The sequence below is a fragment of the Crocuta crocuta genome, unplaced genomic scaffold (assembly GCF_008692635.1).
Source record: "Crocuta crocuta isolate KB4526 unplaced genomic scaffold, BGI_CrCroc_1.0 scaffold167, whole genome shotgun sequence".
In the NCBI taxonomy this organism is placed as follows: Eukaryota; Metazoa; Chordata; class Mammalia; order Carnivora; family Hyaenidae; genus Crocuta; species Crocuta crocuta.
The window spans coordinates 5,191,633-5,214,762 of NW_027532406.1; the positions used below are offsets into that span (position 1 = coordinate 5,191,633).

General features: G+C 53.1%; 1 protein-coding gene and 1 long non-coding RNA gene across 12 annotated transcripts; one reads left to right on the forward strand and one right to left on the reverse strand.

Annotated features, from left to right (window-relative positions):
* Positions 1–679: 679 nt before the first annotated feature.
* On the reverse strand, positions 680–7,866 carry LOC144243453 (uncharacterized). 4 transcript variants are annotated; one of them, XR_013338652.1, is made up of 5 exons: positions 7,438–7,866; positions 1,919–2,167; positions 1,450–1,609; positions 1,005–1,085; positions 680–872 (listed from the first exon to the last, which is right to left on the reverse strand). It is a non-coding gene; the product is annotated as an uncharacterized LOC144243453 (long non-coding RNA). The 4 variants fall into 4 exon arrangements; XR_013338650.1 differs by lacking the exon at positions 1,919–2,167 and having other exon boundaries at positions 1,005–1,080; XR_013338651.1 differs by lacking the exon at positions 1,919–2,167 and having other exon boundaries at positions 680–746.
* Positions 7,867–7,966: 100 nt separating this feature from the next.
* On the forward strand, positions 7,967–21,881 carry TBATA (thymus, brain and testes associated). Of its 8 annotated transcripts, none has more exons than XM_077778504.1 (13): positions 7,967–8,048; positions 8,592–8,640; positions 9,760–9,913; positions 11,222–11,451; positions 11,754–11,909; positions 12,747–12,826; positions 14,525–14,704; positions 15,489–15,549; positions 15,784–16,146; positions 16,544–16,625; positions 17,400–17,544; positions 19,009–19,061; positions 19,921–21,881. In XM_077778504.1, the coding sequence occupies exons 3-13, from the start codon at positions 9,867–9,869 to the stop codon at positions 20,138–20,140; spliced, it is 1,617 nt and encodes a 538-aa protein (XP_077634630.1). In that variant the 5' UTR covers positions 7,967–8,048; positions 8,592–8,640; positions 9,760–9,866; the 3' UTR covers positions 20,141–21,881. The 8 variants fall into 8 exon arrangements, with proteins under 8 accessions (XP_077634630.1, XP_077634631.1, XP_077634629.1 ...); XM_077778505.1 differs by having other exon boundaries at positions 9,828–9,913; XM_077778503.1 differs by lacking the exon at positions 8,592–8,640.
* The last annotated feature ends 1,249 nt before the right edge of the window (positions 21,882–23,130 follow it).

Sequence of the window (23,130 nt, forward strand, 5' to 3'; positions counted from 1 at the left end):
GGTTGTATCACTGAACAAACAAAAGATCCCTTTCCTAGTATGACTTAATGTCTAGTGGAAGGAGTCAGACAAATAAATGTAGTAAGTAAACCACAACAGTTCAGTAGAAAGTGCCAAGGACGATGCAAAGAAAATAAATAAAATAAGAGCTGTGTGTGGGAAACAGAAACGCAGGGCATGGGTGTTACAGTTGTAAACACAATGGTAGAATAGGCCCAACGTTTCCATTTTTCCAGCTAGGTTATAAATCCAGATTTTTTGGTGAAATCTTTCCATGTTAAAATCGTGGTGTCCTCGGAGCCTGCTGGAGCCGGCAGTACTTTCTTCCCCTTGCTAGGGCCGCTTCAGTGCCTTCCGTTAAACAATGCGAACAGTTTCAGCACCCCGAGAGACAGAGCCCAGTGAAAGGGCTTGTCACCGCCCCGAAGAAGCCACCTTCAGAGGCTACCAGTGATGCCCTCAGCCTTGTGTGGAGAGCTTTTCCCGTTTTCTCAGGGGCCCAAGCGATTCCGAAGTCCCTTTTCCTTGCGGCAGACCCAGGGGAGCTGGTGGGAGCCCGCTGCTCGCCCAGGCTCTGTCGGAAAGACCGTTGCTCTGTAGAAGATGCCCTCCTTGGAGCAGAAATGACGCACCCAATGCTGACACCCAAACACACTCCTGACCCCTCTGGGCACTGGGGAGACAGACAGATGGCTCTTTATTCTCCGTCAGCAACAGGAAATGGCATGAATTCCAGACAAAAAGAGCTAAAAAAAAAAAAAAAAAAGCTGTAGGACCATGTCATTTTCTTGCTGCAATTTCCAGAAATCATCTTGTGACCATGATGTAACTTGCTGAATCACCCTGGTTTGTTAATTTCATCTTTCCGCCCCCTGAGAGAGAGAGAGAGAGTCTGTAGTTGTATGGTAATTGTCAAGAGATCTAAAAGGCCTTTAAAGGAACTCCCAGAACTTTGGGCAACTTATTCCAATGTTTTGAAGTTCTGTCTTTTAATCAAAATATACCCTTATGGATAGACACGTCCGCAAATCAGAGTCAAGCTCCGTGAATCTTCGGGGAGTCGACAGCCGTGTTCAGCACCTATACTAAGAAACAAAGCCTTGTCAATTCACTTGTTTTTTAAATGAAAGCAACTGAGGCTGGGTGCAAATGTTCAGCTTCCTGTCTGAGACCACAGGGGTCTGTAGGATGTAGTGTTTTGATCTTTCTCCAAATATCAGCTAGCAGCCATTGAAGTCATTTTAATCAGGGGGCTGGTTGTATCACATTTGGGTCTTAAATCAGTCCCTCTGCATGCTAAGGAGAATGGCTAGGTGCGGGTGCAAATGGGCAGACTACTTCCAAGGCTTCTGAGTTCATCTAGGCAAAGACTAGAGATGGTTCTAGGGAAGAACCAGAGTCAGCAGAGGATGCCGGGGCCAGAGCCCAGGCTATGTGCAAAGAACTTACCTGGTAAGTCTTCCATGAATGGCAGCCCATAGCCATGATCATCTATCAGTAGACGTACTGATCTATCTGTGAGTTAGCTTGTGTCTGGGGAAGATGGGTGCTTGGACAGATGAGGTCACACTGGAGTGAGGTGGGCTCCTAAGCCAGTATAACAGAGGCCCTTCAGAAGGGAGAGATTTGGACACAGACATGCACACAGGGAAAATGCCGTGAAAAGATAAAGACAGAGGTTGAGTTGATGCTTTTCCAGCCCGAACACCACCAAAGAGTGCCAGCAAACAACTAGTAGAGGGGAGAGGCACGGGACGGAGTCTTCCTCAGCACTTAGAAGGAGCCAGTGCTCCTGACAGCTTGAGCTCAGATTTCTAGTCTCCAGAACCAGGAGACACTTTCTGTCGTTCGAGCCACACAGTTTCTGGTCCCTTGTTACAGCCCTAGCGAATTAATACGCTGAGATTCCCAAACTCACCTCAAACTTTGGTGGGTTGACACAGGGAGAATGGGGAGGGCAGGGTGACCTGTCCAATCCCAGTAACCTCATGTCCCCTCTGAGCGAATGTGTCAGGGCAATGGTTGGAGACGGGGAGCCCCCAGTACCCCTGGGGTCCACCGTTACTTGGCAGGCAGAAGCAGCCTGAAGCTAATCCTTAAGGCGACTGCTACATTTTGTTTGGGGGTGTACCCCAGCACTCGCCACTTCCGAATGTCGCAGGAGGCACTGCAAAGGAAACCACTCACTGGGACAGAGTTCAAATGCCCACTCTTACTAACCACTCTGCGTGTATCTCAAGAATTGCAAAAATGTAAACTATTTCCATTGGCTGCCCTTCAAACACCAAACTCAAGTCTCCCTGGTTCTTGAGTCACAGGAGCGCCAATTAAACTCATTTCATTTTAATATTCTTACATTCTCCAGTAAACAAACCATTCCAGTCCTTTAAAGCGAGTTGTTTATAACTAACAGACCTACTCTCCACCAGAGCTATCCCCCTCCAGGGAAGCCTGACGAAGTTTTTAGCTGGGAACAGAAAGCCCTGAGGGGATTTTCCAATGTTGTCTCAGGACACAACCTTACAGCCATGAAGACAAGTCAAAACCAAGGTCTCCAGGCAGAGAATCAGTTACAGTATATGCATGAACAATGGTCAGCAGAGGTTGCTGAGGTCAGAGCCCAGGCTGTGTGGAAAGCACGTACCCGGTAAGGCTTCCATAAATGGCAGCCTGTAGCAATAATCATCCATCAATAGCTGTACTGATCTATCTGTGATTTAGCTTACATCTGGAGAAGATGATGTCATATGGAAGGACCATACAAAGCTCAGGGAACAAAATGCTCTTCTTGAACTTGGCCCACAAGGCCCCTTATGATCAGCCTCTGCTTCTCTTCACCTTCATCTCTCCCATTCCTACCTCACACTAAGACTTTATTTCCCAGACACAGAGTGACCATATAGCTTATCATCCCACCTGGGACACTTTGGGGACTCGAGGACATGTAAGTTTTCTGGGACAACAGGTGTAAACTGAACTGTCTTGCCTGATCTGGGACTTCTGGCCTCCTCAGCCGTGGGGAACTACTTAGAATTCCTGCAACATGCCATAGGCTCTTGTATCCTCAGACCTTTGCATATCCTCTCCTCTTCCTGGAGCTTCTCTCTTTCCTGGTCTACTTGGGACACAGTCTATGACCCACTCCTCTGTGGAGTCTTCCCCAAGACTCTTAGGGGGCTTGGGCTCTCCTTCCCTGTGTCTCCACTGTCCCCAGCACTTATCACATTCTATATTCATTTCCCTGACTCCTCACAAGACCTGTACCCTCCTTTTTAAAAGTGTATTTATTTTGGGAGAGAGAGCAAGTGCATGTGTGAGCATGAGCAGGGGATGGGCAGAGAGAGAGGGTGAGAGAGAATCCCAGGCAGGCTCTGTGCTGTCGGCACAGATCCAGGTGAGGGGTTCAAACTCATCAACTATGATATCATGACCTGAGCTTGAAATCAAGAGATGGATGCCTAACCGACTGAGCCCCCCAGGCACCCCTAAGACCTGTAACCCCTTGGAGACAAGTATTATGTCTTTTCATCCGTGCATGCTACACCATCCATGGTGTAGGCCCTCAATATGTATCTAGTATATGATTTGATAAATAGCCTGGACAAGAAGTAGATGTGTCCACTGACTTCAATTGTCTGAAGGGTTGTGATTACAAAGAAGACCTAGACCTGCTCTATGAGACCATAAGGGAAGAAAATGAATACTAACTGGAAGCCTCATGGAAATATATTTCAGCTCAATATTAAGAAGAGCTTCGCCGCCCCACAGGACTGCACAAAATGAACAGGGAGCTTTGAGCAGTAGAGAGCTCACTGTCACTAGAGCTATTTTATTGACAAATTCTAGCAGACACTTGGTAGGAATTTTGAAGCAAGGATTTGGGTCTGTAATGGGTGAATGGCCGAATCACTACCTTATCCTCTATGATTCATCCATTCATTTATTCAACTCGTATTTACTGCGCACCAGGGATTGCACCAAGAACTCAATGAAATCGCACAGAACAAACACACCCATGTAACCGCTGTGCAGAGCGGGGGCTGATGCGGGCTGGTGAACGAGGCGAACTTGGCCTCCGATCTGGCGGAGCTCACGGGTTTGCAGAAGAAATATATGTCATTGAATGAATTACTGGGTGTCAGAAGGGAGTGTGAGGGAACAACTTGGGGTGGGAGTCAGAGAGACACTTGCAAAGGGATGAACGTAGGAAGCTTGTGTGGCTCTGTGACCTTAGACGTCTCTAGAAGACTCAGGTCTTCTCTCTTCTGTGATGCCTGCTCTTCCAGTTGGGTGACCTCCCTGAGCGCTGGCCTCGGCCAGTCTATACCTGTCAGCTCCAGAGTGGTGAGTCGTGCTCAGCTGACAGGTAACCAGGTAACTTGGATCATCCCAGGGGATCCGTGTGTGGTCCTCAGTTTTGCCCCCTCTCTCCCTCCCTCTTCTCTAGAAGACCACTGGAAAGCTAGTCACACAGGCTTGGGGACAACAGCAACAGGCAATGCCAGGGCAGGTGTACCCCAAGAGCCTGGCCGCTCTCCATTTTCGGGGCAGCCATCAAAGCGCCCAGTGGTACTGGCCACAATCCAGAACTCCATGTACAAAACAGAAAAGACACAGCAGGTGAGCCAAGAGGCATGTGATCATAGGACTTTTGCCCACACCGATGGGGGATAGCACCAGGGTAGCATAGCAGCTATTCATGAAATGTTTGCATGATTTGGGTAAACAATAATTTAAAAAAGAAATACCATGCCTCAAGTCTTCACTGTGGGCCAGGCACTGTGCCGAGTGATTATACATGCATTATCTTATTTATGCATTGAACGGCCCCATAAAGGGCAGAATTATTATGCTTACATTACAGAAGAGGAAACTGAGGCCTAGAGGTTGTCAAAACTTAGCTGAGATCACATAGCTGGGGAATGGCTATGTACTTGCGGCCTCTGTTCTGCAAACCTTACATGGGGATAAATGGAGCATTACTCCAAAAGTAGGTGAGTAAGGCTCTCAGCAGGAGGGGGATCTAAAACTGAGTTCAAGGCCTAAGCCACGTCAAAAGAAAAATAGTGAACCAGAAAAAAAACTGTTTTCTTACTTATGTTGCAAAGGGATAACCTCTCTAATATATAAATGCATATATTCACATAAGAAGGACTAACAGAAAAAGTGGATAAAAGATCTGAACAGAAATCACAAAAAATGTACTCAAATAGCACTTACGCATAGGAAAAGATGCTCCATCCGACTCAGGAAATACACATTAAAGCCAAACTAAGGAAGCATCCATCTGCAAACTTGAAAAATGCGTGGGATGCAACTGTTGCGGCCTTAAATGTAGCATGTGTTTGACTAGAAGGAAATCAAAGGTCAATGACTTAAGTATCCCTGTCAAGAAATTACAAAAAGAACACGAACTAGGCCCAAAGAAAGTGGAAGAAGTTTAAGAGGACCAAAAACATTTTAAAAAATGTATATTTCTAGGGAAAAAAACAACCTCAAAAAATAATAACCCTTGGCAGGATTGATCAAGGAAAAACAAAAGAGAAAGAGAGAAAGAACAAATCCAGTCCAATATCAGGAATGAAAAACCAGGTATCACCATTGCTCCTAGAATAATACAAAGGTACGGCTTATGCTACAAACTTGAAATTGCAGATGTTCTGGAGAAATTCCTCAGAAAACACAAAGAAGCCAACACCGAAATGACAGAGATGTTAGAATTACCTTATGAAGATTTTATAGCGGCCATGATAAAAAAATATTTGTTTCAAGAAGCACTTAGAAACACACTTAAAATAAAGGAGGCCGGATAGAGAGCTCTAGCAAAGAAATCGAAGCTATGAAGAACACAATGGCAATTTTAGAAACTGTATAGATATTTGTAACACTTGTCACTAAGGACTTCTCTGATCATTAATGTCCTGATCCAAGGGGATGACTGAGAGAACTCATCTAAATGGATTAGCACAGAGCCTGGCACATAGCAGGTGCTCTGTAAAAGTTGATATTGCTCCTCTTATAACTGAGCCATCCGGGCAGGAGGGCTAAACTTCAAAGCATTTCCAGGCAGACAGACCTTCCTGTGTTGGACGCTCTAAAAAGAAGACTTGAGAAGGGTTGGAATGGCAAGTTTGGTAACAATCTTACAAAGCCATGTTGAAGGCGTTCAGTTCCCTAAGGTATTCCCTTCAGCTATGATCTGCCTGCAGGCCGGGTGTTTGGTTCTGAAGAATACAACGGAAGGGGTGGAAGGGGAAGGCGGGCTTTGGTCTCAGCTGCTGCCTCTGCTCCCACAGTGGGAAATCCCCCAAGTGTGCTGGCAGTAGCAGGGAGGGGCTGGGCAGGAGGGAAGAAGTTTTTTCTTTAAACGGTGTCGTTTATGGTAATAGTGGCCTGGATTTCCAGGAGCGTGGAAGAGGGGGCTTGCAGAATGGTTTCAAAGGGGTCACCTCATTCCTGCAGAGACAGGCTCCAGGAAAAGCCATGCTTATAAGGAGACCATTGTGACCTATATGGACGGAGAAACATTTGGGGCAAGGTCAAGATCAGGGACTACCCCACAGTGGTCACCACCCTCAGCTGGGAGGGGCAGAACTTTTGAAAAACCTGGGTTTGCCTCTAGCTTTCCTCCTTCCTTTTCTTCCTTGGAGGAAGAAGACACAGCCTCAGGCACTTTCCCTTAGTTTACAGACCCTGTTTGACCCTGACACAGTGTCTGATCTCATCACACCCATGGGGACTAAGGGATAGATTTTACAGGTGTCCAAACTGAGCCTCAGAACAATCGAGTGAATTACCCAAGGGAGTTCTCAGACTAAAGACTCATCCCACCTATATACCTGTATATAGTTATAAATCCTGTCTCTAAGGGCGCCTGGGTGGCTCAGTTGGTTAAGCGTTTGCCTTCGGCTCAGGCCATGATCTCACAGTTCGTGAGTTCAACTCCTGCACTGGGCTCTCCACTGTCCGTGCAGAGCCTGCTTCAGATCTTCTGTGCCCCTCTCTCTGCCCCTCCCTTGCTCATGCGCACCTGTTTTCTCTCTTTCTTTCTCAAAAAAAAAAAACAAACCCTATCTCTGTCAAGACATAATGAGTATTGTTTCTACCATTTTGGAGCATCTCTTATGTGCCAGGCATAAGCCTAGATGTCTTGCTTCCCTAAGCTCATTTGTCCTTCAGAAGAATCCTGGGAGTAGGTGAGGCTACCCCGTCTTATAGGCAAATCAGTAGGGGGTCTTACTTAGTGCCTGGCACTGTTGGAAACACTGCAGTATGCATTAAGTCACCCAGTCTCCCCAACAATCCCATGAGAGTACATGTCAATAGCATCTCCATTTCTGAGATATGGGAAATCGTGGGTCAGAGACATCAGCTAATCTGTGGGAGGCCACACAGCCGAGAAGTAGCAGAACGCGTATTCAAACCGAGCCTTCTTACCACCGTTCTGTGTCACTGGCAGCACAGGTGACTCTCCCAAGGTGGGACATCTGACAGAATCTGATCGAAACCCCAGCCCAAATGAAGACCAGAGTCTTCCCACCCAGGTGGGCTGCCTAGAGCAGGGCTGGAGGGAAGCTCTGGGTCACTTGGGCAGCCCCCTTCCCTCCGGCTAAGAGTCAGCTGGTTGCAAATCAATCCCCAGAAACGGCACGTGCGGCGGCAGAGCCCGCTGCGGTGGCATCAGACCTGGTGGGGCTGACAAAGCAGGGACCCAGCTCCATCAACCCTCTTTGCCAGCTTCCCTCTCTGTGCCCGCTGCTGGCCCCAGACTCTCGTCACCTCCCCGACCCCCACTGCAAACACAATGCCGGGGGGAAGGGAACGTGGAGGGGTAAGAGGACCTGAGTGGTGAGGAGAGGGGCACTGGGGAGCGTGGTTCTGGAGTTGTGGGGAAGGGGTAACCTAGCAACCACCGGCTCGCGTAGTCACAAAGCAGGACAGGCTTGCCCACAGAACCAGCGAGCCTTCCTGGTGACGTGTTCTCTTGCTCCTTTCTGCTCAGGCAGCAGGGACTTCTCGCCCACACGCTGTAGCAGGCACTTGCCTCGGTGAGTCCACGGATCTCTCCAGGGGTGGAAATGGACACTAGAGCCCGACAGGGGACCGGCGTGGGGGTGAGGGGGGGGTGGCGGAGACAGGAAAGAGATGTTTGGACTCAGGATTGATGTGAGTGTTCAGACCCCTTGGGCCCAGCTGGCTGGGGCCCTGGGCAGAGAGGGAAGTGAGGGCAGAGGCGGACGCAGTGGGGCCCGTGCCGTCCCGCTCTGGAAAAGCAGGCCTGGCCTGCTGGAGTCCCTGCTGACCTTTCTACAGCAGCTGTGGGTTGCGACCTATTAGTGGCTTATAAAATTTAATGGGTCACATCTAACATTTGCAAAATGAAAACAAGAGGTAGGATGAAAATGTCATGGTGCATCGGCTGTAGCAAGGATGAGTGTTGCTTCAGGACGTTCTTGCTTCAGTTTCACGTACACGAAAGTGTGTGCACGTGCACACGTGAATCGGGTCACGACAGAACAATGAGTTTCTTACTAAGAGCTCAGTCAAAAGCATTCGAAAGTCTCGGTTCTAACAAGTCCTTTCTCCTGTAGGCAGATGGGGTTGGGGCTTCCAAATGGCCTCTGCTCAAGCCTGCAGCATGTAAGTGCTCTAGAGCCCAGCCCCCGCCATCGAGGGCTTCCTTGGCTTCCTTGGAAGGACGTTCTGCCAACCGTGTTTCTCTTTAGAGAAAAGATCTTGAGACGTCAAGTCAGGACCCCTGGCTCCTTGCTGGGAGACCTCAAGTCTCTCCTTTCGCAGTCTCAGGCAGGGCTGCCCCCCAGTTCCACCCTAGCCGGAGAAGGGTTTGGCCCTGGGGATCTCTGGGGTCCCTTGCAGATCTTGTGACCGAGAGTTCATTTTCAGAATGCGCTGACTTCCCGTTCCAACCCCATCCTCAACACCTGCAACCCCTGCACTTTGGAGATAGATAAATAGATGATAGATAGATAGATAGATAGATAGATAGATAGATAGATAGATAGATAGATGATAGATAGATAGACAGATAGATGATAGATAGATAGATAGATAGATAGATAGATAGATAAATGATAGATCTATATATATGGAAATGTATGTGTATGTCTGTATAGCTATACTCAGATCTATAGATTTAGACTGATCACAATTCTTCAACAACTATCCTCTCTCATCCACCCCACTGATTTAGTTTATTTCATACTATCATGAGCACCAGCAAATGTGCCTCTCAAACCAAGAACTAGAATATCATTAACCCATCTTATGTACTTCCCTCCCATTTCCTACCCCCTCCCTGACTTCCCTCAGAAATAACCACTAGCTGAATTACTCAGCATTTTCCTGCCCTTTCCCCTCTTATTTTATCACATTTATGATACTTTTGCTTGCCTTTAAATGTTGTTTTTAAAAGGGATCTCAGGCTATGAGGTTTTCTGGGACTTGCTTTCCTGAACTTTGCAATTATATTTGTAAGATTCACCTATGTGGTTCAGTGTAGCCGTAGTGCATTTTCATTGCGATATGATGTTCAGCTGACCACATGGAGCAGAGCCCATTGATCCATTCTTCCGCCATTAGACATTTGGTGTTTTCCGATTTGAACAATGTTTGTCTGAACAGTCTCACAAATGGCCCCATTGCCCTTCACCTGGGTAAATGTCTGGGAGAGGAATTGCTGAGTGGTACAGCATGCAAGCATTCAGTTTCATGAGTTACTGCCAATTTCTCTCCCCCAAGTATCTGTGCCGATTTACAACTCCAATCACCCATCTGTGAGAGTTCCTGTTATCTACCTTCAACACTAGGCTTAAGCTCGCTGGTCTTTAACTGTTAGAAAGTCCACAATGGCTACAGAGGTGAAGACCCAGTTGGCTGAACATCCACTGATGAGGTAGGACCCCAGGTGCCCACCCTGCTGACCAGAGGGGAGGTGGGGGCAGGGCAAGGTGGGAGACAAGCGTGGTCTGGGGGAACTCAACTGACCGAGGGGCCAATAGAGGTAGTCCTTCCTCACCCTCTGCTGCCATCAGCCCGGCCCCCCGTGGGTTCTCAGACCTGAGTTAGCACAGGTCATGGGCGGGATCCCTCCCTGGGGAGGGAAAGGACCTGGTGGCAGGGGGTAGAAGCACCGAGTGCAAGCATTCCTGGGTTTTTTTTTTTAAAAGGTGACTCCCTCTGTCAGTTGGGGTAAGGGAGACCAAGTAACTGCACCTTTCAGAAAAGGTTTGCTTTATTTCTTTAAGTCCCAGATCCCTTAGAGGCCACTGGAGGACAGCACGGAAAACTCGGGGGCCTGGTCAGCGAAGTCCTCAGAGGGTCCCGGGGCAGAGCGCCTTGCTTAGCATATCCAGAGTCCATCTGTTCTCCAGAGGGACTCCCTCCAGCCAGGGCCACCGGGAGAAGGGAGTGCAGACAGCGTGCAGGCAGGTGCTCCCAGCCGGGGATCCTTCCTGGACTGACCTTGAGCTCCTCCTTCGGAGGCAGGGCCCAGCACCGTTGGGAGAGGGAAGGGGTGCAGGGTGGAGGACAGACAACCTGAGAAGCTTGTCTCCAGTGAAGCCAAGCCAGAGCTTGACTCTTCCCTGTGGCGTCGCAGCTCTGCCCCCATCAGCTCCGCATCGCCTGGGAGGGGCCCCCACCGCAAAGGACTCGCTGGCGTGGTCTGGCCTTGCCACTCCAGATTTGGCCCTTGGACGCTGATTCTGGGCCAAGTCTGCTTGGAGGGTACAGGGCCGGGGGTGGGGGGCGGCGCTGCATATAGCTGGCTTCCCCTGGGCTGCCAACAGTTGGTTTGGGGAGAGGCCCTTGCTGCGTCGGCCCCGTGCCCCTGGAGGTGCTCCATCCCAGGTATCGGGAGGACTAGGTGGGTCTGTGCTTCTTTTTCTGGCTTTAGAGATGGTTTCTGGGAGAAAGATGAGATCTTGGGAGATTCATCTGAGTTCTCTCAAGTAGATCCTAGCTCCCTGCGAAAGCAGCTTAGGAAGACAGAAGGCTCCCTGAGGCTGGATTGCACCAGTTGGGAAAGGACACGGGGGGAGGCCTGGCTTCGGGTGCCACGGGGGTAGAAGCGAGATCCTGGAAACCGATTTCAGCATGTCTCAGGACTAGACTCCATCTAAGCACTGAGCCCTGAGCGTGGGTGGGGGCCGCTGCCAGGAGGCTCCATTAGCTTCTCCTTGACCTTCTCCTTCAATCCAAGGGCTGAGCTGAAGCCTGAAAAGAAGTTAAAGCACCGGCCACGGAGCCACGGGAACAGCAGGCCACAGAAAGAACTGATGATCCCGGGGATTGTGGAGTTTCAGCTGATCCAAGCGGCACTGAGGACCCCCAAGCCCCCAACCCCTGCGGCCTACCGCTTCGGCCGCCTCAGCCACCACTCCTTCTTCTCCCGGCACCACCCCCACCCACAACGCGTGACCCACATCAAAGGTAGGCCTGGGGGATGTCAGGGCCTGGCTGAAGGTGATGGGCTGGTCTTGAAAACCGGGAATGGAGGGCCCCAGCCCCTGTTTCCAAGCTGGGGCCCAGAGACGATGGGGATTTGGGCAGGGCCACAGAGCTGCCTGGCCACTGGCAAGCACTTGGTCAAGTGAAGACTTGACCTGTGGGGCAGACTTCCAGGGCAGACTGAGTAGTCCTACAGGAATTCTCTCATTGCTGATTCTGCCATGTTACAAGTCAGAGAAAGGGCAACCCAGACCCTCCATCCCACAGTCTCTAACCCTTCGCAGATCTCACCGGGAAGCCCGTCTGTGTTGTCAGAGACAACTTCTCTCTGGCCCCCTTGCCTCAAGCCACACTCTTATCCCGCTGCCTGATGGGGATGCCCACCATCTCTGTCCCCATCGGAGACCCGCAGTCCAATCGGGACCCTCGGCTTTCCTATGGTGGGTACTTGGGCAGGTGCCTGGGAAGGAAAGGACCAGTGCTCCTGGGTCAGTGGGGTCCGGGGGGACACCCTAGATTTTTCCACATTTCCTCGGGCAGCAGCATCTGCGTTGTAGCCCTCCGCCCAGGTCCTCAGAAATGTGGTCCTTACTCAGGTGTGAGGTGTAGGAGGAGTTATCACAGAGGACAGGCGGCTTTGGGCACCAGTGACTTCCAGCTACAGACAGGAATGATATAGGAAATACTGAGGAGCTTGTGTGTCCAGACACCAGCCAGTCAGAGCCATCCAGCCAGACGTGGAGCTGGAGCAAAACCTTCCTGGAGGCCTCTGCCCTGCCCTGCCCAGCCTGGCCCTTCTGTAAGGGCCAAGGGAAAGCCCACAGGTGGGGGAGGGGCGGGGAGAGCCCCTGGGGAGGAACCAGGACAGCTGTGCAGGACAGAGACGCTTGGGAGGCTTCGCCAGGACCATTCCAATATCTGAGTGACCGGCACAGCGCAGCAACTGAGCCAGCCTTGGTGCTGGCCTCCGCTTCCCAGAAGAGGCCAAGCTAGATTAAACCCCATGCATCTCGGCCCCTGTAGCCGAGTATCTCCAGCACCTCCCAGGGAGGCCACAGTCTAGGATATCAACTTCGGCCCCCCAGTAGTGCCCACACGCACCTACCGGGGTGGGGGATTCCCACTCTTTCCCTGTAAGATACAGGCCAGAAGCCTGGGGCAGCGAGCAGACTCTTCCCACCCCACCCCCCACAGTCCTCCCCACGCCAGGTCCCACAGGGAGGGCAAAGAGGAGGACCCCGGGTATCAGCCGGCAATGCCTTGTCCCCTCGTCCCAGAGGCCTGGAAGAAGGAATTGAAGAATCTGGCTTCTCGAGTGGCCGTCTTCACCAAGGAAAGTGAGCTCAAGAGCAAAAAGGTGGGTGCGGGACGAAGGAGCTGTCTGGGAAGGGATGCGAAGGGGCTGTCCCTTTGTAACGAATGTTCTCCCAAGTAGGTCCCACCTAACGGGCAGTAGAGAGGCGCACTGTTGGCACGGGAGAAGGGGCGGCACACCACCGGCGGGAGGGGGAGGGTCCCAGCCAGAGCTCAGAGGAGAGATGGTAGCCAGGTGGAAAAATCCAAGAAGGGCTCATAACAGAGGTGGGATGTTTAGAGCCTGACAGGGGAGGCATTCCTAGGGGAGACACGCGGCTCATAGGCTCAGGAGCTGGGGAATGCAGGACATCTTTAGAGAGTGGGGCTGAAGTCCAGGGAACTCAAGTGGACAGCCTGTCAGGGGGAAGGTGGCGAGGGGCTGACTTTGAATGTGAGCAAGAAGAGTTGTTTTTAGTTTCTCAACTTAGTGGAGCGTCAGATCTCCTAAGGAGTGGAGAAGCACTGAAGGATTTCAAACAAGATGGGGTAACCTCATGGACGCTATTTGCTGGTAATCCAGTAAGGCAATTGGGAGGCAGGTGAAGGTAGTTGGAACTGGACTTAGCACAGATCTGGCCTCTGGGGATAGTCTTGTCCAGCTCTTGTCTTTTATTTTTTTAAATGTTTATTTATTTTGAGAGAGAGAGAAAGAGAGAGAGGGGAAGGGGAAGGGGCAGAGAGAGAGGGAGAAAGAGAATCCCAAGCAGGCTCCGCACCACCAGCGCAGAGCCCAACATGGGATGCAATCTCGTGAACCATGAGATCATGACCTGAGTCGAAACGAACCGACTGAGCTCCCCAGGCGCCCCCTGCCCTTGCCTGGGGCAGCAGAGTTCTCATCCCTGCCTTGCAGCTAACTCACTGCAGAGCTCACTTGCAACTCGGCTAGGCTGTCTAGGTCTCACTTTTCTTACCTTTAAAATGGGAAGAAAGGGGGCACCCGGGTGGCTTAGTTGATTAAGCGTCCGACTTTCGCTCAGGTCATGACCTCGCGGTTCGTGGGTTCGAGCCCCGCGTCGGGCTCTGTGCTGACTGCCAGCTCAGAGCCTGGAGCCTGTTTCAGAGTCTTTGTCTCCCTCCCTCTCTGACCCTCCCCTGCTCATGCTGTCGCTCTCTCTCCTAGAAATAAATAAAATATTTAAAAAAAATTTTTTTAAATAAATAAATAAAATGGGAAGAAGGATACTACCAGTCTCAACTGGGATTGCAGGGGTAGGAGGTTCCAGGCCTTGTACCCGCAGGCCTGGCTCAGGAGGGTTTCCCAGGGCAACGAAAGGATGCCAAGCTCTGGGGAAAGACCTCGGGGCAGTGGAGCTAGGAGTTCGGGTAGGCGATGGGGGCCTTGACCCACGATGGGCCTGGGCGTTTGGGCAGGGAGGGTCTACCGAGGAGGAAGTCCTGTGAGGACCTCAGAGGACCACCAGGGCCTCCAGCATTCAAGAAGTTTCAGGAGGAAGAGCTTTGGCTATAACCGATGGGCTCCTGGCTGGGGAGAAGGGTCTAGAACAGGCTGGGGCTAGCCTGGCCATCTTCACAGGTCCTTGCAAAGCTGTGACGCTGGAATTCCAGGAGAGGAGGGATGGGGCCCTGCAGGTGTGACGGGGCCTCCTTCTCTTCTGCTCTGGCTTCTTCCTTGAGCCTGTCTCTCTGTCTCTCTCTGTCTCTCACTGCCTGGAGTCTCTGGCTACTTTGCTCCCAGCAGAAGGAGGAGGCTCAGCGGGAGCAGGGGGCAAAATACTCAGCTGAGACTGGGAGGCTCATCCCCACTTCCACCCAAGCCATCGGCCGCCGCCACCACTCCCGCCAGGGCCCACGGATTTATCCTTCTGGCAAAGATGGGGGAGTGGAGACCTTCACCCTGCAGGATCAGGAGCTGCTGGTGAGGCCCTGGGAAGGCTGGGGGCTCCAGGCCCAACCGAGGCCTCGCCTTGAGGGCTGAGAAGGTGGTGGGTGCTGCTCCCAGGCTCCCAGCGGTCCCAGCCAGGATGCTTACAAACTGCATTCGAGTGTGGCCTCTCCCAGAGATACTGGTACCTGAGGCTGGGAGCCCCGGAAACTCCAGACCTGGGAGTCAGAAGCCTGGACCCCCTCCCCGGCTGCCTCCAGGTTTCTGTGTGAGCCTTCCCTCATCATGGAAGGCTTTCCCCCTCGGGGCTTTAGTTCCAGAATCCACCCCAGCTGGGAGTGGGAAGGAACATGTTGTCCCGAGGGGTTGCTCCAGCCATGGCGCTGGAGGAGTTCAGGGAGGGAGTGACATACACAAGGAGAGCAGGGTCCTGGTGGGCGTGTCCCCAGCCCACGCGCTGGGATTTTGGTCTGAACCACGGAAGCACAAACCCACTGCCTCCGACTGCAAGTGTCCCCATCGAGGCCTGGGATGAGTGCAGGACTGAGTCGGCTGGGCCAAGGCGATCTGATGGTCCCTTTGAGAACTGCATGCGGATTCTCCAGGAAAGGGTAGACATTGAGCCAGCATCTCGGCGCCCTCCCCTGTCTCTTTGGAGACTTACAAGAGTCCCGTGAGGTGGATAGAGCAGACAGGGCCCGGGATCCCCATTCCACGGATGGGGAGGCTAAGGCCCTGCCAGGTAACAGTCTGCGGCCCAGGTCCCCAGAGAGGGAGCAGCAGAGCTGGGACTAGAACAGTACTTTCTCCACCATAGGGCGGCCTCATCTTGCCTGGAATTAGGTTCTCAGGTCCTGTGGGGAGGGGGCCCAGGGCAGGTAAGTCAGATGCGGAGAACGGAGAAGGGCCCAGGGGCAGACCCAGGGTGGGGCTCACTACAGCAGATGGGTATCTGGGGAGAAGGGGGAAGCCTAGCAGGCACAGGTCTGGGAAGAGCCTTGGCCTGGTTCCCACACCGCCAAGGATGGGGCAGGCCTGCCGGGGACTGACGGGGGCCCCTTCAGGTCTGGGAAGACTGACCGGCAAGCACTGAGGGGGCCCCACTTTCCCAGGACTGCAGGGGCTCCACATCCCACCGAGGGCCCCAGCTCCGGCCGACCATAGCCACAGCGGCCCCCCTAGCTCATCTGACACAGACCTGGATCTTCCCCTGATGACACTTGACTGGAGGACACAAGGGAAAGAGGGCCCCGAAGTGGTAAAGATGCCAGAGGCCCAGGAAACGGCTGAGAGCGAGGCGTGCACGCTGCTCGGAGGGATGGAGCCCTACACCGGGCCACCTGCAGAATCAGCCGGCCCCGGCCCTGAGCCTGCCCTCTGGGATCACCCCACCTCTTTGCTAGCATCTCCAGACCCAGGGAACTCCAGGGTGGGGAGGCCTGTGTGGGCTCTGAAACCCCCACACCAAAGATTCGGTGCGTCTCTGGCAAGCTCACTGGCCGGCTCTGCCTTTGCCTCCCCAGTAGAGGGACTTTGGGGTACAATCAGCCCACGCAGGGTTTACAAATGACAGGTCCATGTACCTGATTCCGAGGCTGCGTTCTGCCACGCTCTCCCCGCTGGGTGTCCTTTCAAGCCCTCAGATTCCTCACCTGTCCAGTGAGGAGGTTAAGAATCTCCTTCCAGGACTGGTGGGAGAGAAAGCCCTCCATAAAGTACAAAGTCACAGGGAAGGGCACCATTGTGGGGGCAGGGACCGTTGTGGGGACCATTTTAGCCAAGCACGTGGCTGTGGGAGGGGGGAGGTCTGTGCTGCTGGCTAGAACATGTCCCCCGGGCACACTGACCCAGGGCCTGTCCTTCTGCCCACAGATCCTGGAGCTCCTCTGTCAAATCCTGCAGACAGATTCCTTGAGCGCTATCCAGTTCTGGCTACTGCACGCGCCCCCAAAGGGTGAGGATGCAGCCGTGCCCAGGTCTTTCTGGAAGTGAAGGCTGCCGAGGGCCTTGTTCTCTGGTTCTGCAGGACTTGGGTGTCATTCAGCTCCTCCCCAGGGCCTTCTGCCTGGGCCGCCTCTCCTTTTCTGGAGCCCCAAAAGAACCTTTTCGAGCTGCGCAGCGCCCTCCTCCCTCCTCCCTCCTCCTCCTCCCCCCTCTGCAGGATCGCCACGACCCTGCTTCTCGGAGGCTGAGGCGCCTCTGTGCCGACCACCGTCCTCAGCACCTGGGAGGGAGAAGTCCATAGATATACCCAGCAGACACATCCACTCACCCACCACCGTGGGAACACACACACACAGACGCAACACGTGCACATAAGCACACAGGCACCTGCTCGTGAACACGCGAATAACGTGCACACACACTCTGGGACTGTGGCTGGAAGGGTTATCAGGGCAGGAGGTTGAGGAGTGATGGCTGAGAGGCAGGGAGGGGGAGGGGCAGGAGGCAGGGGAGGAGGCAGAACCCTAGTGGGCTTTCCAGAGAGGGCCAGAGACAGGTGGGCTGGTGGGCAGGCCAGAGGGGGCCAAGAACAAGGTATACGCATGTGAACGAGTCGTGGGGGGGGGGGCTGCACGAGCACAGGAGCCACGAGAGAAGAGGGGACCTAGAGGCAGAGCCAGGCTGGGCAGGGGAGCTGGAGGCCCCGCTTCCAGCCTGTGCCTCATGGGGACAGGACAGGGTGGGCATAGCCTCTGAGGACCGCGCCCCCTGGCTGTGCTTACAGAGAAAGATTTGGCCCTGGGGCTCCTGCAGACAGCGGTGGCGCAGCTCCTTCCTCAGTCCCTAGACTCCATACCGGTAGAAAAACTTCTGGATCAGCTCCAGGAAGGACAAGAGCCATCTCGAGAGAGGCAGCAGCCGCCCTGCAGGTGGGCTTCGCACCCCTCACTGCGGTTCCCAGAATGGTCCTCCCAGGTGAGGCCTGGGGTGATCCAGAAAAGGGATCCTGGCGCCGGCCACGGCCTGGGCTGCCAGAGCCGGTGCAGGCGGAAGACACCCAGGCCCTTCCTCAGGGACCCTCCAGTCCGGCCCGTGCCAGACCAGACTTCGGCAGCTGGCTGTGGGGGATGCCCAGGGGGTGACCTGTGTCCACTTTAAACACGACGGGCCTGGAGAAGCCACATCTACCCCTCCAGAAGCTCTTGGCCTTTGAGAAGGAAAGCTGACACAGGCCAGCAGAAATACCTTAATGCCGGTGTTAAGTGCCTTGGATGGCTGGAGGAGACAGGGAAAGGGAAGATTAGGGAGGCCCTCGCCAAGCCGGTGAGTAGGGCCTGGGTGTCAGCAACGGAGCTAGCAATAGTGGGTGCACACGGTGCTTGCCTGGCACCACCAGACAGTCTGCATGTTTGTGGTCCCTACAGCCACCCACGGAGGCAGTGTCACCTCCATTTTACACATTAGAGACCTAAGGCTCGGGAACAGTTGAATGGCTGCCCAAAGTCACCCGGTGGGTCAACAGAAGAGCTGGGATTCAGCCTCTGGCTGGTCTAACTTCTGAGCCCGGCAGCACGCAGATTTGCCAGAGACCTTGTTAAAAATGTCAGTTCCTAGAGATTCTAACACAGCAGGTTGGGGAGGAACCCGGGGACGCGTTATTTTGACAGATCTCCAGAGCTTTTCTGATCGAGGTTGGGAAACACTACTGGGATAAGTAGCATTTGCAGGGGCAGCCAGGAAGGGGAGGCAGGAACGTGCTCACTCTAGGGGATAAGTGTGGGGTGCTTGCAGCATGGGCGGGGGGAGAGGAGGACGCAGGTGCTTGTGCTCATTAACCTGAAGGCCTGGGTTCTTGCTCTGGCCCGGAACAGAGTGCTCTTTTCCACTTTGAGAGACAAGGGGGAGCACAGGAGGAAGGCAGTCTTCACTATGACCTTGGGCAAGCCACTGCCCATCTGAGGCCTCAGTTTCACCTCTCAAAAACCCCTCTCCCAGAGCCCTAGGCAGGAAAATTACACTGGGTGCGTAAAAAGCTTTGCTTCAGTGCAAAGCTGAAGTCCCCCATCAGGGCAGCTGAAGCTCTGGTTTCTCCACTCACAGGGGAAGGCTTCCCCTCTGCGAGGAAGCAGGGGCCAAGTGAGGGCTGGTGCGGGCTGGTGTGGGGGCCTCCCTTACCTCTCCTGGGGCAGAAGGGCCTTGGTTCCTTGTGGCCACAGCAGGCAATGGAGTCAGGGTTGTCTGTCGGGGTCTCGCTTGCATGGTGCCAGCCAGGGACAGATGCTTTGGGGTTCCCCAGGAAGGGCAGCTCTTGCATCTCCCTGGAGCACTCCCCTCCCCGCCCTGCCCACCCTTCACTCCTTGCATTCCCAGACTTGTCTTTGTGTCGGTTATAGCCAATCCTTGAAGAGGACGAAGACACTGCCTCTACCCAAAGGCGACAAACCCGGTAAGATTCTGTGCAGAAGATCATCCTGGGGGGCTCCCCGAGCCCCACCCTGGCTGTGTATTCCTTGGGTGCGGGGGGAGTCAAGAACCCCAGAGGTAAGTCCCTGTCCTAGGAAGCTGCCCATTCCATTCATTCATCGATTCACTCATTCATTTGAGAGAGCTTGCTTAGCAGTGGTGCTCCAGGCTTTGGGGAAGAGTCTAGACAAATTCCTGCTGCTACGAGCTTCTAGCCTCATGAGGAGCGCAGACAACGAATAAACCCCCCAGGGGGATGGGTGCCACTGGAAAATAAAGCAGGGTAAAATCAGAGACAGGAAGAAGGACCCACTGGGTGGGAAGAGGACTCCTTGGGCTGAACGACAGGCAGGATCCAGCCCTATGTGGGTCTAGGGAGAGCCCAGAAGTAGGGCCCTCACCTGCCTGGTGTGTGCATGAAAGCACAAGCAGGCACAAGCAGGCCAGGGTGGCCGGGGCCTTGTGGTGCAGGACAGTGGTAAGGAAGGAGATGGGACAGGTGGGCAGGGCTGGCCTGCGGTCTCATGTAGAGGACAAAGCCCCAGCGCATCTGCGATTCTCCCCCACTAGACTGTAAGGGGCCCTACGTGCCTGGCTGAGCGTTTGGCACAGAGAAGGCACTCCCTGGGTGTTTGCTCCCTGGATGTAGACAGAAGAGGCGGTGGTGAAGCTCAGAGAAGGGACTCGGCTCCTCCCGGGTCACCAGCAGAGCCCAGAGCAGAAGCTGGGCTTGACCCACATCTGCCTGGAGAAGAAGTCCACCTGGGTCTCCAGGGCAGCTCCCAAGTCGGGACCTGTCCCCCTCCTTGTCGTCTCCTGATCGATGTCTTCCCTCCTCCCAGAGTATATTGGGAAAGCCCAGGTCCTCCGAATGCATTCAAGCCAGAACGCAACAGAGGAACCGTCAAAGCCAAAGGCAGAATGCTGAGGAGTGCACGCTGCTCTACCTGCCCCGTTCAAGAGCAGCCCCCAGGTTCAAGGTTGCTCCCAACCATACCACCTCAACAGCAACCCCGACTTTGCTATCACAAGGAGCCTATTAAAAATCTGCCTTCCCTTTAAGAGGACAATTCCATGCCTACTCTCAGTAGTAGGTCTGCACCCCGCTCCCTGGAAGAAAGGCCAAGTAGATTCACTCATGAGGGGCTCACCAGGTTCTATGTTCCTGAGAGCTGAAAGGTAGCCCAAGAAAGAGGCTCTGTCCTTCCCAAGCCAAGACATACAGTGCTCTGCGTAGGTTAGCGCAGAGGCCAAGAACCCACAGCCCTCCATAAAGTAATACCAATACCTCCATCAATCCCAACCGTTGAGTTCGACCAGGCTGTGTGGGGGCGGGGATCTAGACAAGAGATCGTGGTGAACACTGTGTGAGCACATTTTATATGCGGCACCATATTTGATTCTCCCAAAAGCTCTGTGAGGTTCACTATTAATATCATCACTCCCGTTTTCTAGATGAATAAATTGGGGCTCAAACGATTTGTCCAAATCCACACTGTAAGTAGTGGAGCCAGGACCCAAGTCCAGCATGTCTGGCTCAGGAACCCCTGCTCTTCCCCGCTACGCTCTACCGCCTTAGAGCCTCACCAAAGTCTGTGGCTGCAATCCCAGAAGCATAAGCATTAGCAAAAATGGTGGTTGGCAAGATCAAGGAGGAGACATTACCTAATTGTGACCCAGCTGGGGTTTTCCTGTCCCTTATGACCTAGAGAATATGGTCTTTGATCCTCTGGGAAGTCCAGCGTGCTCCTTGAGATTTCTGCAGATTCCCTGGAAAGCCGGGCGTGGAGATATGGGAGGCATTAAGGAGCTATAGTGTAATGATCGCCTGTGGCTCGGAGCTCCTACTTCCATTGAATTGGGTCCATGGATCACGGCTCCATCCTATTCTGGCAACACGACTCGACTCCACCTCACAGCAACTCGGACAGGTTGCATCCTTGGGGTTTTTCTCAAATACCCCATTCACACAAAACTTGGCATTGCCGCAGGCTTTGGTCCAGATCAGGGGCTGGATGGAGATTTGCTGTGGACCCAGCCAACAGCCTCACGCCAATATGAAATCGCCTTGCCTTTTTAAAGTCCCCTTTCCCACTGCGGACTTTCCCCTGGCGGCAGGATCTTTTCTAACTATGCCATCTTGCTGTCTTTGTCCTCCCCTGTCTGCACCCCTGCCACGAGGTTGCCTCCAGAAAGCCCACATTCATCTTATTTGCAGTGTTTCCCATTTTTTAAAATCTTGGTAAAATCCACAGGGCATAACACTTACCACTTTAACCACATTGCAAGTGTACAGTCGGGTGACGGTTAAGTGCACTCGCGTTGCACAATCATCACCAACCATCTGTCTGCAGAACCCTCTCCACCTTGCAGAACTCAATATCTGTGCCCCATGAAACACTAGCTCCACATCCCCCCTCCTGCCCCCAGCCACCACCTATGAACTAGACTGCTCTAGGTACCTCATATCAGCGGAGTCACAAAGCATTTGTCCTCTTGTGTCGCTGGCTCATTTCGCACAGTACGATACCCTCAAGGCTCACCCATGTTGTGGCATGTGTAGGAATTTTCTCTCATCTAATAGTTTTGCCGATGCAATAGTTCAGCTTGCCCCCAGGCCCTATGCCCAGACTCTCCGGCCCCATCAACAGGCTGACCTAGAGGCCTGTTCATGGAATAGGGCCCTTCCTTGCCCCTTGGCAATCTTAGTTATGACAGGCTCTCCCTCCTCCCTTGGGAAGAATTTTTAACAATCCACCTGTAAAATATCCTAGACGATATCTGCTTCCAGAATAAATCATGCTTGTTGGCACAAAACACCTGGCTCTTTCAGTAAGCCTCCTGCCTCCCCTTTAACTGTTCGGGAAGTACTGCCGAGAGGTTAATATTTGCCTCTGCAGATTCTTGTCATCGTCTTATTCCAGAGAGTATACCTCTCTCCGGGGATGCTTAGTTGGTCGTTGAGACTTATTTATTTATTTCGCTTCCGCAACTCCCTGCAAAGTGCTTGTATCGCTGCCTGGCCTTTGCACCCATTGTCACTGCGCTTAAAAGACAGGGTGTTCTGGGCCAGGCTTCTCACCCACATCTTTGGAGGGGAGACGGCAAACAGATCTTCCTCTGTAGCCCTGTGGTCAATCAGGAGAAAGAGAGAGAAAGGCACAGAGCTGAACCATGCACACATAAAAAAAAAAAAAACAAAAAAAAACCATGCACACATAAAAAAGTGTTCTCTGTGGAAGAGAACACTGTGATCTCTACCAACGGGAAACTGCTATATTGCACAGACGTGGAGGGCCGAGCTGGGCGCGTACAGATGACCTGACCCCTCAACGCTCGTGATGACCTGTAAGGCAGGTGTCATTATCCACATTTTACAGGTGGACAATCTGAGGTTTAGAGCAAAAGTAACAGGAACACATCAAAGTCCACACAGCCAATAAACAGTGGATCGAATGCAGGGCGGTGGGGCTCCGCGGTCAGTGCTCTTTCCTTCTATGCTGCCTTCTTGCAGGCCCCGCACCCCTAGCCTGCTGCTCTCTCATTTCCAGCCGCTCACCCACCTTCCTCCTGGTTCCTCTTCCCCCATCGCTCAGATAGGGAGCAAGTCAGGCTTTGTTCTCACTCCTCGACTCTCTTCAAGGTCCCTCAACAGGCCGGAGTCCTGTCTCCAGGTTTTTAGGGAATCACTGCTAATCCTCACGGGGACAGCCAGCAGAGGGCACTTGAAGGTTCCAGACATATCACAAAGCACTGGTCAGAGTTGTCTCTGGCCTTCTTGGGAATGCGAGTGGCATCCAGCCTGCCTTCCTCCTCACCTGGGCCCTTAGATCCTATGTGGTGTGGTTTCCAGGGCTGTGCCTCCCAAAGGCTTTGCAGAGTCCTTATACTTAGCTTAGCAGCGCTCCCTGTCTGCGGTGGCTCTGCACACACTTGGGCATCATGGCATCAGATACCATGGCCACTTCTAGGTCACTCTTAAGTTTCCCTTGGATCCAGACCCTGAGCCTACCCTTTCTCTCTATACTCTGCCTCTCTGCCTGAGGCATGGA

Coding starts and splice junctions, on each gene's coding strand:
- TBATA (XM_077778504.1), top strand. CDS start 9,867: ATGGCTACAGAGGTGAAGACCCAGTTGGCTGAACATCCACTGATGAG. Junction 9,914..11,221: donor GCTGAACATCCACTGATGAG/GTAGGACCCCAG, acceptor CTTCAATCCAAG/GGCTGAGCTGAAGCCTGAAA. Junction 14,705..15,488: donor TGCAGGATCAGGAGCTGCTG/GTGAGGCCCTGG, acceptor TCTCCACCATAG/GGCGGCCTCATCTTGCCTGG.